The sequence below is a fragment of the Suncus etruscus genome, chromosome 12 (assembly GCF_024139225.1).
Source record: "Suncus etruscus isolate mSunEtr1 chromosome 12, mSunEtr1.pri.cur, whole genome shotgun sequence".
NCBI classification, from domain to species: Eukaryota; Metazoa; Chordata; class Mammalia; order Eulipotyphla; family Soricidae; genus Suncus; species Suncus etruscus.
The window spans coordinates 22,236,498-22,253,765 of record NC_064859.1 but is presented as its reverse complement, the minus strand read 5'-3'; the positions used below and the strand labels follow the sequence as shown (position 1 = coordinate 22,253,765).

The 17,268-nt window shown below is 43.3% G+C and overlaps 1 protein-coding gene across 1 annotated transcript in view; it reads right to left on the bottom strand.

Annotated features, from left to right (window-relative positions):
* EXOC6B (exocyst complex component 6B) overlaps window positions 1-1,131 on the bottom strand; it is a 604,019-nt gene extending 602,888 nt beyond the window's left edge. Inside the window, exon 1 of the mRNA XM_049785045.1 lies at window positions 919-1,131. Coding sequence (XP_049641002.1) covers window positions 919-1,016 — 98 coding nt within the window. The 5' untranslated portion in view covers window positions 1,017-1,131. The remainder of the gene's footprint in view (window positions 1-918) is intronic.
* Between the last annotated feature and the right edge of the window lie 16,137 nt (window positions 1,132-17,268).

The window sequence follows — 17,268 nt, the reverse complement described above, 5'->3', positions numbered from 1 at the left end:
TCTCTCTCCTCTGTATCTCTGTCTCTGTCTCTGTCTCTCTCTCTGTCTCTCTGTCTCTCTCTCAGTAGTGTTGTTTGGAGTCTCAAATCACTGACTTGCAGCTGTACAGAAGGTGGTACCTAAGTTCTTATTAAATTCATGGAGACGGATACAGGTTTGTTTTGACACTGCCCAATAAAATGCTAGTGCATGACCAAAGCAAAAGCGGGGTGAGCCGAGGGAGGATCACTTTTTCTCCAAGAGGAAACTACTCTGAAGCTTGCACCTAGAGGACACGGTTCTCCTCTCCTCCTGGGCAGATTCAAGAAGACACCCCCCTCCAGAGCAAAGCAAAGCAGAGCAGATTCAGAGAAACTTCCTTCCAGGCCTAGGATTTTTTCAGGAACTTGTCTCAAGAGAAGTGACTGTGATTTTTTTCTTAATGCAGGCCAGAGCTGAAAAGTTTGCAGAGGTTGGTTGGGCCAAGCAGTGAAATTGGGTGCTGCCCGAAGATGCACAGGGCTGTCAGTCTGCACCACTGGCTTAGAGCATGTGTGCTAGGGATGTGTGGGCCAAAAATGGGGGGGGGGGGGTCTTGGGGAGGGATGTGTGTGTGTGCCAAGGATGTGGGGTCCTGAGGGCTGTGTGTGTCTGTCTGTCTGTCTGTCTGTCTGTCTGTCTGTGTATCTGTGTGTGTGTGTGTGTGTCTGTGTTTGCTCGGGAGCCACCATCTGTCACAACCTCCGAGAGAGGCCCCGAAGGAGGGAGAAAGAAGCCGCCTCAGGAGCCAGCGAGCCCCAGGGAGGGCGCGCAGGGAACCTAAATCGGGGCTGCAGAAAGAGCCCAGCCTTCCCGGGCCAGGGTGTCGGTGGCTCGCCCCTCCGATCTCAGACACGGGGGGCCGGCATGGACCCAGCCCCGGCCCCTCGAGCTACCTACCTGAGCGTGGGCCCGATGCAGGCCGTGTCGGTGCTCTCGATCTCCCGCAGGATCCGCTCGTGCTCCGCAGCCGTCTCCAGGCTTTCTGCCTCCGCCATCTTACTCCGATCCCTCAATTGGGGGGCCGCCGGTTCACCTCCGCAGCCCTCGCTCCCACACCCCTGGATCCCCAGCCTGCCGGCCAGTCCCAGACTCCAAGCTAGCCCGCAGGACGACGACCCCGCCCTCCTGCACACTCGACACGCCCCCTGACGTGCGTCAAGTTGCGTTCCCCTCGCAAGGCCTGCTGGGATTTGTAGTTCGCCGGCCTGGTTCGGCAGGTTCCATTCACACAGTGATGGAATCCTTCCTTGAGTATGTGTTGTGTTGAAAGCCTTCTCTGACCAAGATGCCCTTCAACATCTAAAGAAACTGTGGTACATATACACAATGGAATATTATGCAACCGTCAGGAGAGATGAAGTCATGAAATTATCCTATACATGGATGGACATGGAATCTCTTATGCTGAGTGAAATAAGTCAGAGGAAGAGAGATAGACACAGAATGGTCTCCCTTCCCTATGGATTTTATCCAAGATCTCTAATCCCAAAGGTCTGACTAAGACAATTGCAATTGAGCAGAACTTCTGGAAACATAATCAAAGACTCTATCCTAGGCTTCGTCCTAGGATCGTTGCATAAACCAAGACCACTAACTACAGAAGACTGATTTAAAAAAGTGATGGAACAGAACTTCAGCAACTGTAAAGAAAGTCTCTATCCTTGGCTCCATCCTATGCCATGTGCAAATCTAAGATCACTAGCTACAGAGGCCTGATTTTATCATCCATGACGGAGCCGAAAGTCTCCAGACATCATAAAAGGGTTGTAAGAAAAATAAAAGGCATTTTATTGCAATAATTCCCAGAAACAAAAGAGAAGAGGACTGGAAGGTCCAACTCACAAAATGAAGCTCGCCACAAAGAGTGGTGAGTGCAGTTAGAGAAATAAGTATATTGAGAACTATCACAACAATGTGAATGAATGCGGGAAGTAGAAAGCCTGTCTAGAGTACAGGCGGGGATGGGGTAGGGAGGAGGGAGATTCGGGACACTGGTGATGGGAATGTTGCACTGGTGAAGGGGGATGTTCTTTACATGACTGAAACCCAACTACAATCATGTTTGTAATCAAGGTGTTTAAATAAAGGTATTAATAAAAAAATATTTTGAAAAAAAAAAGAAAGCCTTCTATGAACTAACTAGAGGAGCATTTTTCAACCATGTGACACACGGCACACTAGTGTACCATGAGATATTGTCTGATGTGCCATGGGAAAAATTCCAATTTCATCCCTAATATGTGGCTTCGGCTGACAAATAAACCAATCATTATAAGATACTTTATTATGAAATAATAAATAATTATAAAATAAATAAAAAATATATAAAATAATTTCTTTGTGTTTAATTGATTCCTATTCAAAAGAATTGCTTTATATATAGTCAATATAGGCACAGAGTTCATTTTTTTTTAACATTTTCTAATGGTGGTGTGTCTTGTGATTTTTTTTTTTCATGAAAAAAAAGTGTGCCTTTGCACAAAAAAAGGTTGAAAACACTGAACCAGAGACTGTTCATTGTGCTAATGTGGTGATGTCCAAGTAAGCAAATGACTGATTTGAAGTCCTAATAATGTCATGTTCAAATGAGATCCGACAAATTCACTATCAGGTCCTTGCAGCAAAGTGCAACATCTTCAGCAGACGAGGATCATCAAAAGGATCAAGCGAGAAAACTATAGACAACCCCAAATCTGAGAGATCGAAGCAAACATGAGTGTGGAGTATCAGAGAACAGAATTTAAGGATCACTCCTGGCTGTTAAGGATTCGTAGAAAGACTGATGCTGAACGTTTTAGGAGGTGTTACTACAAGGTGTCAGAAGTGCCCAGGAAGTCAGCAGGAACTGCACTGGTATGCAGAGGAACACGAATGTAGAACAAAGAAATTTGTAGCTTATTCTAGTCCAACAATCAAATGATTTAAAAGTACATGTAGACATTTTTTTCCAAATACATACTAAAGGTCATTGGACCCAGGCATTTACATACCATAAACTCCCCAGATTACAATTTTAAAAATCAGTGCTGGAATGATAGCACAACGGAAAAGGTGCTTGTTTTACAAGTGGCAAGCGAGGGTTAAATGTCCTGCACTCCAGATGACCACCACCACCCCACCCCAACCCACCCACCAACACTCCTGGAGTGATCCTTGAGCTCAGAAACAGGAGGAGTATGCCCTGAGCACTGCTGGGACTTACAGAAACAACAACAAAAATAGAATTTAAAATTATCTTTACTGGGCCCGGAGAGATAGCACAGTGGTGTTTGCCTTGCAAGCAGCCGACCCAGGACCAAAGGTGGTTGGTTCGAATCCCGGTGTCCCATATGGTCCCCCGTGCCTGCCAGGAGCTATTTCTGAGCAGACAGCCAGGAGTAACCCCTGAGCTCCGCCGGGTGTGACCCAAAAAAAAACAACAAAACAAAACAAAATTATCTTTACTGATAGATGTACGAGTTTTCACTTAACACTCATGAAAGAGTAATCGATTGGAGGTTCTCAAGAACAGGTGACAGAGGCTAGAGTGGTGGCACAAGCGGTAGGACGTCTGCCTTGCACACACTAACCTAGGACAGACTGCAGCTGGTTCCCCCATCGTCCCATGTGGTCTCTCGAGCCAAGAGCGATTTTTTTTTTTTTGGTTTTTGGGCCACACCCGTTTGACGCTCAGGGGTTACTCCTGGCTATGTGCTCAGAAATCGCCCCTGGCTTGGGGGGACCATATGGGACACCGGGGGATCGAACCGCGGTCCGTTCCTTGGTAGCGCTTACAAGGCAGACACCTTATCTCTAGCGCCACCTTCCCGGCCCAGCCAAGAGCGATTTTTGAGTGCATAGCCAGGAGTAACCCCTGAGCAACAAACAAACAAACAAAAAAACAAACAAACAAACAAAAAAGAACAGGTGACAATAACAGAGAAATTTTTTGCAATCGGGAGCTAAATGAAGAGCAAGTATGCAAAATGAGCAGAGGTAGTTATCATGGAGATACAGAAATAGTATAGGAAAACTTAAGACTAAGTTAAGGAAGTGGGAGTGAGAATGAAAAAGAATCAATAGGGAAAATACTATAAAAGCAGAATTGGCATGACTTATTATATATTAGAAGAGAGGTTCTTTGGGTATTATTCCAAAAATAAAATAGTATATTGCAAGATCAGAGATGTAGCCCAATTGGCTGAAGGTGTACTTTGCATATTAAAAGACTCAACTGGCCCCCTGAGTGCCCTAGGAGTGACTGCCCCAAGCACAGAGTCAGTATAGTCCCTGAGTACCTTTGGGTGTGGCCCCAAAATTAAAGCAATTATGTTACTGTTCTTCAGAGGCTGGATAGAGAGTAAAGCACTTTTCTTGGTCATGGCCAGCCTAGGTTTCATCCCTGGCATCCCATATGGCCCTGAGTTAATCCTGAGTGAAAAGCTAGAATTAACCGACACCTTGGGGTGTAGCCCCAAAAAACAAAGAAGAAGCTATAATCATATCATAGATTATTATGCAGTCATCAAAAAGAAAATGAAAAGATTTATTATAAAACTGACTCCAAATTGTAATAATGACCTCCCAAAAAAATAAACCTAAGATGTAGACAGTATATAGAATGTGTTTTCATTCTTTCTATTTGGGGGGAGGAAGTTCTGGGGCATCCCTGGTAGCACTCAGGGGCTACTCCTGGCTCTGTTCTCAGAAATCACTTCTGGAAGGCTCAAGGGAACAGAAGATTGAATCCAGATAGGTCTAATGAAAGGTAAATACCCTACCCTACTCACTGTGCTATCGCTCTGGCCCAGTTTCATTCATTTTAAAAGGGAATTTACATGTACAAGTTTAGATACAGACAAAATATTACTAATGTATCAGCACTATTTATTTCTATATTTATATGTAGACACATAAATATATATATTAATGCATAGGGTTGGCATAAAGATTTAATGTATTGTGCCTGGCACACTTGAACTGGCCAACACATTTTAGTTAGAATAATGCTGGAATTGAATCAGAGACCCCTTCGTCTAGTGCTTTTCTGGTCATTCAAAACATACATGACATTCTCTTTAGAGAGTACTCACAATAGTCAGGCCATCTTCACTGAAGTTTTCTTGCAACAGTCATTCTCCCTGGTTGGAATGATAGGGATCTCTGTTCTCTGTGGGATCCAAACAAAATCAAACTAATTAACATGGGGCCAGAGCTAGAGTAGTACAGCAAGCACTCATCTTGAAAGTAGTCAACCAGGGTTCAATCCCAGGCATCCCACATAGACCCAAGAGTCTTCCAGGAGTGATTCCTGATCATTGTGAATATGGATCCCCAATCCAAATCAGAAATAGAAACAGACTACCAACAACAAAAATGAATAAACAAACCCTGCTTGATAGCAGTGACTAGATGGTAGTGACTAGTTTAACGCTGTACATACCTGGTCTATATCCCTGTCTGCTTCCTATGATGGGAAAAGTTTTCGTTGGGTAAAATGGGGGCTGGAGTGATAGCACAGTGCATAGGACTGTTGCCTTGCATGTGGCTGACCCAGATGGGGCCGGGCTATTCCCCAGCATCCCATGTAAGCCCTCGAGCCTGCCAGGAGCGATTTCTGAGCATAGAGACAGGAGTAACCCACGAGGACTGCTAGGTGTGGCCCAAAAACAAAAACAAAAAAAGGGGGGGGGGAGTGCCTGAAGCCATCTTTTAGTATATATTTTAAGTATCCTGAAATAGGGGCCGGATGGGTGGCGCTAGAGGTAAGGTGTCTGCCTTGCAAGTGCTAGCTTAGTTCAATTCCCCAGCATCCCATATGGTCCCTCAAGCCAGGAGTGATTTCTGAGTGCATAGCCAGGAGTAACCCCTGAGCGTCACTGGGTAAGGCCCAAAAAAAACAAAAAAAAACAAAAGAAAAAATGTCTCCTGACATATAAAAGGCCTTCTACTCTTTTGACTCCTCCTACTGAAGTTGTTTGAACATGAGTAATGAAGTCATATGCAGGCAGTCAGAGATGATATAGAATCAGATAGGTTTAGCTACGTGCTCAACTCCCAGCAAACCAGTACTTGCAACTGATTCTCCTCACTAGTTGTAATTTTTTAAATGCAGGGCCAAAAAAATAGCACAGTGGGTAAGGTGCCTACCTTGCAATCAGCTGCCCTGGGTTCAATCCCTGGTATTCCATGTGGTCTCCTGAGCACACCCAGGAGTGATTCCTGAGTGCAGAGCCAGTAGTGACCCCAAACCAAAAAATAAGTTTTTCCTAAATGTATTGTTAGTTAATAGTTATTTAAAAAGTTATTGAAGAAGTGGGGCTGGAGCAATAACGCAGCTGTAGGACTTTTGCCTTGCACATGACGACCTGGGACAGGTCTTCAGGGCCAGGCCTGGTAAATCAGACCCTGGGGAGAGGGTGGGGAAGAAAAACCCCTCTCCTATGCATACACAAACCCCAGAGGCAGGGGCTGCACTCAGAAAACTCCACATGCCAGGACTTCTGGGTGTCTTCCACTGGTATGTGGGGTGCTCTGGGCAGGACAGCTAGCCATAGGCCCCCTAGGCTGACCACTTAGTCCAGGGGTCTGAGATTCCCCCCATGCCAGACTGGTCTTCAGGGACAGGCCTGATAAATCGGGCCCTGGGGGGAGGGTTGGGGAAACAAACTCCTGTCGTATGCATACTGGACCCCATTCAGGGGTTCTTTTCTTACTAGTATTCATTTTCAAAAGCACGAGGGCTCAAATGCTCCCGCGCAACATATATACTTTTTAACTTCACCCAAAAATATTCTTAATTCTTGATTGTTTCTAGGGAAAAAAAATGGAATGCCCTAGATTTGGAGGATAACATTCAAATAGGTCTCTAAAATCAGTGTATAAGTAGACGTGACTTCCTATACAGTGGTCCTCTCTGACTGCTAAGCCTAATCCATAAACAAGTCATCTATACAATGTATTTAGCCCCTCTGATATATTGCCCCTCCCCAACACCAGAGCCCTTTTTACTCCCTCATCTCCCAATCTGGATTCGTTATTTTCCCCTTAATTAATCGTCTTTACCTTCAGTTCTTAACTTGTTAGGCACCAAGACCGACCTCCTGCCCCAACAGATTCTGCCTTTTTGCACATCCCTACAAAGCTCATTATTACTCCTTAACTCTCTCACCCCCAACCATCAGTACCCCACATTCACTCTTTTTAACTTCAGTACTGCACAGTCCTAATCACAGACCAAAGTCGTGCATTGGATTTAACAATCCCCAACTATTTCAAAAGATATAGAATGGGCATATATGTCTTTTGAATATTTTATGTGTATTTTCTTTGACAGCTATAACTTTTACTAAGTATTCTTTTACAGTGACAATTCTACCCACTTTTTATCTTTTCTTCTTTTTGTGAGCTGTTCAATAAGGAATTTTGTTGAAAGAGTCCCTCAGTTTAATGCTTATGATTGAACCATATCATGGGGATTGTTGGACTTGTTCTTAAAGCCCCCATATGCGCTGATAACGCTACGTGGCATTGTTCCTTGTTAGCACAGGCACATTGAAATGGGAAAATACTATACATACAAATAAGTTCTTATCTAATAAAAATTGGAAAACACAAATCTTGTAGTGCAATGGGACCTTACACCCTGAACATTGATATAATGACCTGGCACAGGCCTCAGAAGAATGGACATCCTCCATTCACCTCTGAACCAGGGAAGCTATCTACGAAACATCCAAGGTTTTTTATAACAACACCTGGAAACAATCCTCTACCAGGGAAGACCCTACCACTGCTCTGACATCGACCTGCTCAAAAGAGACTTCCCTTAACACTTAGAAGACTTGACAACAACAACGACCTGCTTATAGGACAGGGTTCTCTGCATTGCCCTTTAATTGTGAGGTGAAACGAGAGAACATTCCGCACCATCCTGACTGCAATGTAGGATATGCAGATTCCAGGAGCTTTAATACAAAAACATGATATGGACAACAGAGACTGTGTAAAAAAGAAAAGTGTAGTGGCACTACAGCCAATGACTTGGATTGAACAAACTAGTTTGCCTGGAGCCTAGAGTTGGTCTTATGCCAGAAAACTTCAGGGTCTCCTTGAATTAGGCCAAGGCTTTTCCTTTCCATGTCCCTCATATTTTGATGGGCCTATGCAAACAATAATTGCCACTCCAACACCATTTTTACTGTGCTCCTTTGACTCTAATCCTTAAGAAAAACAACCCACTTAAACTTTTGAGGTTAACTTAAACTAATATGCATGTGCATGGAAATGTAAAAAAGTACTTTGTCTTCAATGTTTAAGGAGTTACATAAGATTTATGGCTTTAGATTGCTTTGTGTGCTGCTAAGAAATATCATGTATTACAATCCTTCCTTGGCTAGCGCTTGCAAGGCAGACACCTTACCTCTAGCGCCACCTCGCTGGCCCCCATTTTTAGTAAATTATTATAAATAATATGAAGCAGAACTTTGGCTGCATTCTTTTTGCTTTATTAAATGTTGCTACATTTAATTTTTTAATTAAATATTTTATTATGATGACTTCATTCTTTTGCTTATGGTTATTTGGTAGTTCCATAATCATTATTTAAAAGACTATTATTTCTTTATAGATTTGGCTTGATACCCTTGAAAATTAATTTGTCATAAATGCAGGGGTTATTTTTAGACTTTCAATGATATTTTATTGATCCATACTTCTAGTCTATTGTCTATAATATGGTCTATAATATTATATTATGTTATATTATATGATTACCTTTATTGTACTCTGTAGTAAATTGTTTTTATTTGCTGTTATTATTATTGGAAAAAGAACTTACCTTTCTGAACAGTGCTGAGGTGTGGCCAGAGATCACTCCCTATGATATTCAACTAGTCTGGATAGTACAATGTTCAGGCTAGCAAGTCAACTATATTCAGTGGTGCTGTGGGCCATATAGTGTGGGGATAAAACTTGGAACCTGACATGTAATAAGGAAGACAATTCTGACCAATGAACTATCTCCCCAAACTCTGCCTGGCTGTATATTCCATGGCCATATACTCCAAAACAAAACAAAACAAATAACAGAAAATCAACTAGCAACAAATCACTTATCAAGCCTTCTGACAATGACTTAATGGTCTCATTGCAAGATACAATAATTTATTAAAAAAAAGTTTTCTTACTGCTGTACCTTTTACAATAATGTTATTATCACTTACCTGTAAACAAGCAATATAAAATATATTATTTTATGCCTGCCAAGGAGGCAGTCTTGGAAATGGATGGGAATCCAGGGACAATGTTGGAGGGAATTTTACATTGATGGTGGAACTGGTGTTAGAACATAAGTGGCAGAAACAAATATATTGTGAGCAACTTTAAATAAAGTAATTTAGGGGCCGGAGCAAGAGCACAGAGGATAAGGAGTTTGCCTTGTACACAGCCAATCAGGGACCAACCTGAGTTCGATCCCAGCAACCCATGTAATCCCTCAGCCTGCCCTGGTATGATACCTGAGTGCAGAACCAGGTGTAACCCCTGAGTGCCACCAGATGTAGACCAAAAATCAAAAATATTTTTAAAAACTAAAAATAATTTATAAAAATATATATACATATTGTTGATTGAACAACTTAACTATATTTGGGGGATTCAATGAAAGAATTTATTTATAAAAATAAAATAAATGTAGGGGCCGGAGAGATAGCATGGAGGTAAGGCGTTTGCCTTTCATGCAGGAGGTCATCGGTTCGAATCCCGGTGCCCCATATGGTCCCCTGTGCCTGCCAGGAGCAATTTCTGAGCCTGGAGCCAGAAATAACCCCTGAGCCCTGCCGGGTGTGACCCAAAAACCACAAAATAAATAAATAAATAAATAAATAAATGCAAAAAACAAAAACATATACATAATGAATTGAATACATGTATATATGTACAAAATATACACAAAAATATATATACGTGTTGTATTTTCTCAATTTTGTAAATTACCAAATTTTCTTCTGTCACTGATTTTTAGTCACTGAATCCTATTGTAATACAAACTAAAAACAACTACATATTTTATGTTATTTCAAATGCATCAAATATTTTCTTAGGGTCTATCTCAGTGTTCCGTGTACGTTGGAGAGATAACACAAAGGTACTGAAGTACTTGCCAGATGTGTGTAGGGCCCTGAGTTCATTCACCAGCACTTTAAGGCTCCATTGCTTATAGCCCTGGGGACCCTTAGTACTATTGGAAAGGTCTTAAAAATAAACAAACGAGGGACCGGAGAGATAGCATGGATGTGGGGCATTTGCCTTACATGCAGAAGGACTGTGGTTCAAATCCTGGCATCCCATAGGGTCCCCCGAGCCTGCCAGGAGCGATTTCTGAGTGTAGAGCCAGGAGTAACCCCTAAGCGCTGCCAGGTGTGACCCAAAAACCAAACAAATGAAATAAAATAAAATAAATAAAATAAGCAAACAAAATCCATGCACATACAAAAAAAAAAAAGTGGTCCATATGCACTTGAGAAGAATATATATTCTGCCATTGTTGAAGTTTTCCATTTTGTTGTCCCTAGTTGTCCTGTGCATTATTGAAAGTGAAAGGTCTCCCACTCTATTTTTTTTTTATTTTAGGGCCACACCCAATGATGCTCAGGGGTTACTCCAGGCTATGCACTAAGAAATCACTCCTGGCTTGTGGGGACCATATGGGATGCTGAGGATCGAACCGCAGTCCATCCTAGGCTAGTGTTTACAAGGAGACGCCTTTATTTTAGTGCCACTGCTCCAGCCCGGTCTCCCAGTCTTATATTGAATGGATATCTTCTCTTAAATATCTCCTCATGCTTCAAACCCAGCATGTTCTTATGCAGTTTTAAGCTTACCCTCTTCTCAAATCTATTCCAGTTCATGCCTCTTTTCCCTCATTTCCTACCATATCCGAAGGGCCACTAAACTGCTAATATTACTCACTTGATGCTTATGTGTTTCATCCATCCCTGATTCTACCTAATTTCAATACTTATATCTTGGACCAGGACTTTTATAACCAGTCTTCTTGCCTCCATTCTCGCTAATGTTATTAATTCCACTGGGAACAACACACTCATTGTCTCAGAGTTAAGTCCACAGTCACCTTCTCCTTGGGGAGTCTTTGCCACCTGATCTCATTCCTCCATTTGGACACTCCAGTCTCCTGTGTCTATGTCTGCCCCCAGAGTTACCACGTGATCTTACCACTATCTTCCCCTGGGGATCTTTCAATCTTACAGCAAAGTCACTCACTCTCCAGATTTAGACAGTAGATTAAGATCTTGACTCGACCCACTTTCCTCTTTTGCTTAGTGGGTGAAATCACCCTTGTAGATCTGACTTGCACGACCTTCCTCTAACACAGACCCTTGATCAATGAATTCTTTGTCAGCATCTCATCAACATAATTCCACTATCCCAGTCATACTGCAGGGCCTGAAGCAGTGGTAAAAACAGCTTCCGTTTATTGAATACCTGCTGTGCTCCGTGAACACAAAATGACTTCTCTCATCAAATCCTTAGCAGCATCCCGCAGTGAGATACAAACTGGGTTTTTTTTTTTTTTTTTTTTATGATGAAAAAACTCAGCCTGGGGTGGTTACATATGTTGGCTCAGATCAGAGAACTAAAGATTAAAAGATAGACTGAGATCAATAGCCACAGGTTTAATCTCAAGGCCCACTCCATTTGCAGGTCTGCGTATCCAACTGATCTATAAGTTTCTTGGGAGCAGGGAATGTCCAGCAATTGACTCCAAGGGGAAGAAATATAGCTCTCCAGGGGCATTGCAGTTCTTGAGTACAGAGCCACTGTTCCTTCCTACTGTCTCCCTCACAGTGCATTGTCCTTACTGGGGAGACCATGAACAAAAAGAACGACAATTGAACAGAGGATGAAAGCAGCTCAGTCCCCAGGGCACTCTTGGCCATGTTTGCTGTGCCAACCTCTTTGGGGGTTGTGAAGAGACTCTAGAGTATGAGCTCACTGGGGCCACTGGGAGTGATGTCAGCCTCTGCTCAGCAAGCCCCAGCGGCCACTCCACCTTGACATCACCATGTTTCCATGGGACTTCATGAAAGATTTGTCTGCCCGGACCTGCCTGAGACAGCTCCTGTGATTATGACTTGGCGGCCTTTTCTTTGTCCAGAAAGGTCTTATCTTGTATAGGCAGCTTTTACTTCCTATCTCTCACCCTGACTGACCTGTCCCCTAAAATCATCAGTGTTACTAAGTACATTGTGTACAAACTCCCTGGAATTTCTGACGCACACCAATAGTGTGAAACCTAAAGCAGAAGGGACTCCGTTTTGTCAAACAAATGTTAAATTTTCATTTAAGGCTAACAAGGCTAAGTTCCATTTAGGAGGAGCTAAGTTTCTATCTCAACAATAATGACCGCAGAGCCCAAGGCCTATAAACCACATCTGTCCATAAAAGGACATGATGAAACACCCTAGAAACACCCTAGACAATAGCCAATCAACATAATGATCAAAACTTCCTGCTTCTAGACCTATATAACCTGCCTTGTGCCCCCTAGGTGGGGTCAGCTTTCTGGGAGGTGGCCCTGGCCAATCAGTTTGTAGTTCCTTGGTAGTTTGTCTCTGACCTGTAATCAATTTCCAGCACTACATATAGACATTTATTTATTTATTTATTTATTTATTTATTTATTTATTTATTTATTGGTTTTTGGGTCACACCCAGCAGCGCTCAGGGATTACTCCTGGCTCTATGCTCAGAAATCACTCCTGGCAGGCTCGGGGAACCATATGGGATGCAGAAGAACCACCGTCCTTCTGCATACAAAAAAACTCCCTACCTCCATGCTATCTCTCCAGCCCCTACATATAGACATTTAAAAAGCATAGACAGGAGGAAGCCCTAAACATTATGGGTGAAATGCCCGACCACCTTGCAAAAAAACAGACAAGCAATCCTCTGCTTAAAGCCTCACAAGGGACCAGAGATGGCGTAGAGGCCTAAGATGCCTCCTGCCTGCAGGAGTCTTGGAGTCAATCCCTAGCACCTACTGATCTTCTGAGCATCACACCAAGAGTACCTGAATACCACAGTGTGGCCCCCAAAATAATAAAATTAATTTTTCTTCTTTTCTTTCTTCCCTCCTATATTTCTTACATCTTCCCATCCTTCCCTACTTTTCTTCTCTCCCTTCTTCCTTCCCTTTCTTCCTTTTCTCTCTGCTCCCTTTCTGCCTTTCCTTCCTTCTTTTCCCTTTCCCTCCCCTCCCACTGAAAGTCATGCCCTTTCTCCATTCCTTCCTTCTTTCCTTCCTTTCTTTTCCCCCAGACTATAAATCTAAAGGGCAGGAACCCTGTCTATTGTATTTAATGCATACCTAGTACTCATGTCCTAGGATATGGTAGATGCTTATTGCATAGCCTCCTAATAATGTTTAATTTACTTAATATCATCACAACATTAAAAAAGAACAAGATCTCTTCCCAGCCCAGGCAACCAACTGTGTGGTGTTGGTTCATCCTCCCCACATCTGATGTAGTTTTCCCCCTGTGTTGACATTCCTTCCCACAATTCAGGTGAGTCTCAATTTGTGTGAGCAGGGTGAGTAGATTTGTCTGAGCAGTGTACCCTGCCAATGCAGCATTATATTTTTTGTGGGAAGGCACACCCACCAACACTGAGGGGCTACTCAAGGCTCTGCACTCAGAAATTACTCCTAGCAGGCTAGGCAGGGGACTACATGGGATGCAGGGGACTATATGGGATGCAGGGGATCAAACCCAGGTCTGCCCAATGCAAAGCAAACACTCTACCCATTGTGCTACAACTCTAGTTCCTTATTTGTTTTGTTTTTGTACCACACTGCCTGTGCTCTGGACTTACTCTTAGCTCTGCACTCAGGACTTACTTCTGGAGGGCTAAGTATCATATGGGATGTTGGTATTGAATCCAGGTCAACTGTGTGCAAGGCAAGTGCCCTACAGGCTGTACTATTGCTCTGGCTTCTGGGTGATGCCAATTTTTTAAGGGGTTTGAGAAGAAGTGGGGGAGAGAGTCTTGTGGTTCTCTGGGAAAATATGCAAGCCTGAGAGGCCAGCAGTTTCAAAGATTCCACTGGAAAAGGACTGATAACAATAGCTGGCCAAGGAGTGAATTGCAGGAAGCAGCCAGGGTCCTTGAGACCCCTGGAGACAATTGGGTTTTGTTTGGTTGGTTGGTTGGTTGGTTTATTGTTTGGTTTTAGAGCCACACCCTGTCATACTCAGTGGTTACTCTTGGGTCTTCTCTCAGAATCATTCCACTCCAGTGCTTGGGGACTATATGGGATGACAGGAATCAAACCTGAGATCAACCTATGCAAGGCAAGTGTACTATCTGCTGATCTGTCCTATCACGTCAGGCCCTTAGAAGTTGAAAATTTTGTTTTGTTTTTAACTCAGAAAGCTACGGAATCTGAATTCTAGAGATTCCTCTGACCTCTGCGTAGAGGACAAACGTTGAGAGTAAAGGCATCCGTGGGAAGAGGCTCTCAAGGTGTCTAGGTGATAGAGACCAGAGGCTACTCACAGGGCAGCCTCATCAGAGGGAGAGATAAGCCTTCTTGTCTGAGATGAGTTCTGAGAGCTGAGCTAACAGAGTTTGCTGATGGAGTAGCAGAGGTGGAAGGAAGGTGTCAAGGGATCAGCTAGACTAGAGGAATGAGGTTTCTGCACAACAAACCCACAGTCATCTCAGCCATGAGGGAGAGCCAGCTCTCATCCACCAACACACGGGACCAGGCAGAACAAAAGCCTTTATTCATTTCTTTTTTGTGTTTGTTTATGTTTTTGGGCCACACCCGGCAGTGCTCAGGGGTTACTCCTGGCTATCTGCTCAGAAATAGCTCCTGGCAGGCACAGGGGACCATATGGGATGCCGGGATTTGAACCAACCACTTTAGATCCTGGATCGGCTGCTTGCAAGGCAAACGCCATTGTGCTATCTCTCCGGCCCCTTTATTTATTTCTAATGGTAGTTCTCTGCCTACAGGCCCTAGCTCACTGTCACATTCTTTACATAAGGCTCAGGAAACTTTGTCTCTCAGTCCCTGCTTCGAGAGGATTGATGGGAAAAGGAGTTCCAAGAAGAAACAGACATACCCTTAGCTCCTAATCTCTGCATCTCCCTTGAAAATGTCTCCTTTGAGTTTGTGGAAGCAGGGCCTGGAGACTTATGTTCACCATCCCCAGAGGTGAGGGACATATTCTCCTGATCCCCGTGTAAAAGAGGGCGTTGGAAGTTGCAAGTGATGGGTATGGTTTCCATCCTTTTGGGAAGTAATGTGTTATTAATGCTTGTTAAATAAACCATCTTGGATGACAAAACTCAGATTATTCTGGGGCTGAAGAAATAATACAGAAGGTAGGGTGTTTGCCTTGCACATGGGCCTGAACCCAAGTTTGATCCCCAGCATATGGTTCCTTGAGCTTGCCCAAGGAGGTACAGAGACAGGAAGTAACCTGAACCCTACTGGGTGTAGCCCCAAATTAAACAACAACAAAACTTGCTAATAAATGAATGTTCTTTAGAAATTCTGGGGGATTTAGCAATTGTGTTATTGGGGAGAGGCCTCAGAATCGGTCTTTGATGTCATTTCTGGGCAACAGGAAAATCCCTTCAGCATCTGGTTTCTAATTTTATGGCTCAGGCATCAGGGCGAACTCAAGGGACAATGAAAGACCCAGATGTGAGGCCTTTTGCATCAGCTGTCAAGGACACAGTGCAAGGTAAAGAGGAAGTAAATTTCCACCCTCTCTCTTCTAACTTAAAAATCTTGGGGCCATAGAGATAACACGGAGGTAGGGAATTTGCCTTGCATGTAAAAGGACGGTGGTTCAAATCCCGGCATCCCCTATGGTCCCCCGAGCCTGCCCAGGAGCGATTTGAGCATAGAGCCAGGAGTAATCCCTGAGCACTGTTGGGTGTGACCCCCCCCCAAAATAACTTTTTTTGTAATGGTGGGGATCCATCCTGGAGTGCTTAGGCCTAACCATACTGGAGGGGCATGTGGTACTGGCACTTAAAGTCTGAGCATTTGTAAGGCCTGTGCTCTACCATCTTAACCACAGCCTTAGTGCTAAATACACAATTTTATAATCTCTAAGTTTGATATTAGCTATATAATCCTTACCTGACAATCCTCAATGACTACCAGGATCATTTGATGCAGTGCAAGAACGAACAGGTCCTTAAACATAGAGGGTAATGTGTGAGACAAATCTTCTACTTTCTAATTTGTTGAAATACTGGGAACTTTTAATGTCTAAAAGTTTTTGGGTGGCACCACATGATTCCCAAGTGCCACTATAACTGGTTCCTCAACTTCTGGGTTGCAGAGGTTCCCTAACCACAAATTAATTAATTAATAAAGACAGAGAAAGAAAGCCGGGGTGATGGAGTGATAACACAGTAGTAGGCAGAGCAATTTTCCTTGCACATGGCCAAGCATCCCATATGGTCCCCTGAGCCTGGAAAAAGTGATTTCTGAGCATAGAGCCAGAAGTAACCCCTGAGTGCTGTCGTTTGTTGTCCCCTGAGAAAAAGGGAAATGAAGGAAGGAAGGAAGGAAGGAAGGAAGGAAGGAAGGAAGGAAGGAAGGAAGGAAGGAAGGAAGGAAGGAAGGAAGGAGGGAGGGAGGGAGGGAGGGAGGGAGGGTGGGAGGGAGGGAGGGAGAGAGGGAGGAGGGAGAGGGAGAGAAGGAGAGAGAGAGAGAAAGAAAGAAAGAAAGAAAAAGAAAGAAAGAAAGAAAGAAAGAAAGAAAGAAAAAAGAAAGAAAGAAAGAAAGAAAGAAAGAAAGAAAGAAAGAAAAGAAAGAAAGAAAGAAAGAAAGAAAGAAAGAAAGAAAGAAAGAAAGAAAGAAGAAAGAAGAAAAAAGAAAGAAAGAAAGAAAAAGAAAAAGAAAGAAAGAAAGAAAGAAAGAAAGAAAGAAAGAAAGAAAGGGAAAGAAAGAAAACCCAGGGGCTGGTAGAGAGAGGGCTTTTGCCTTGCACATGGCTGACCCAGGATGGGTTTGATCCCCAGCGTCTCATATAGTTAGTCCCCCAAGCCAGGAGCGATTTCTGATCACATAGCAAGGAGAAACCCCTGAGTGTCACTGGGTGTGGCCCAAAATCAAAAACAAACAAACATACTAATAAATCGGGGGGGGGGGCAAGATGAGAAAAAGTAATGGGGAGCAGCGGTTGAGGCTTCTGCTATACTGATGACTTGGAGCGT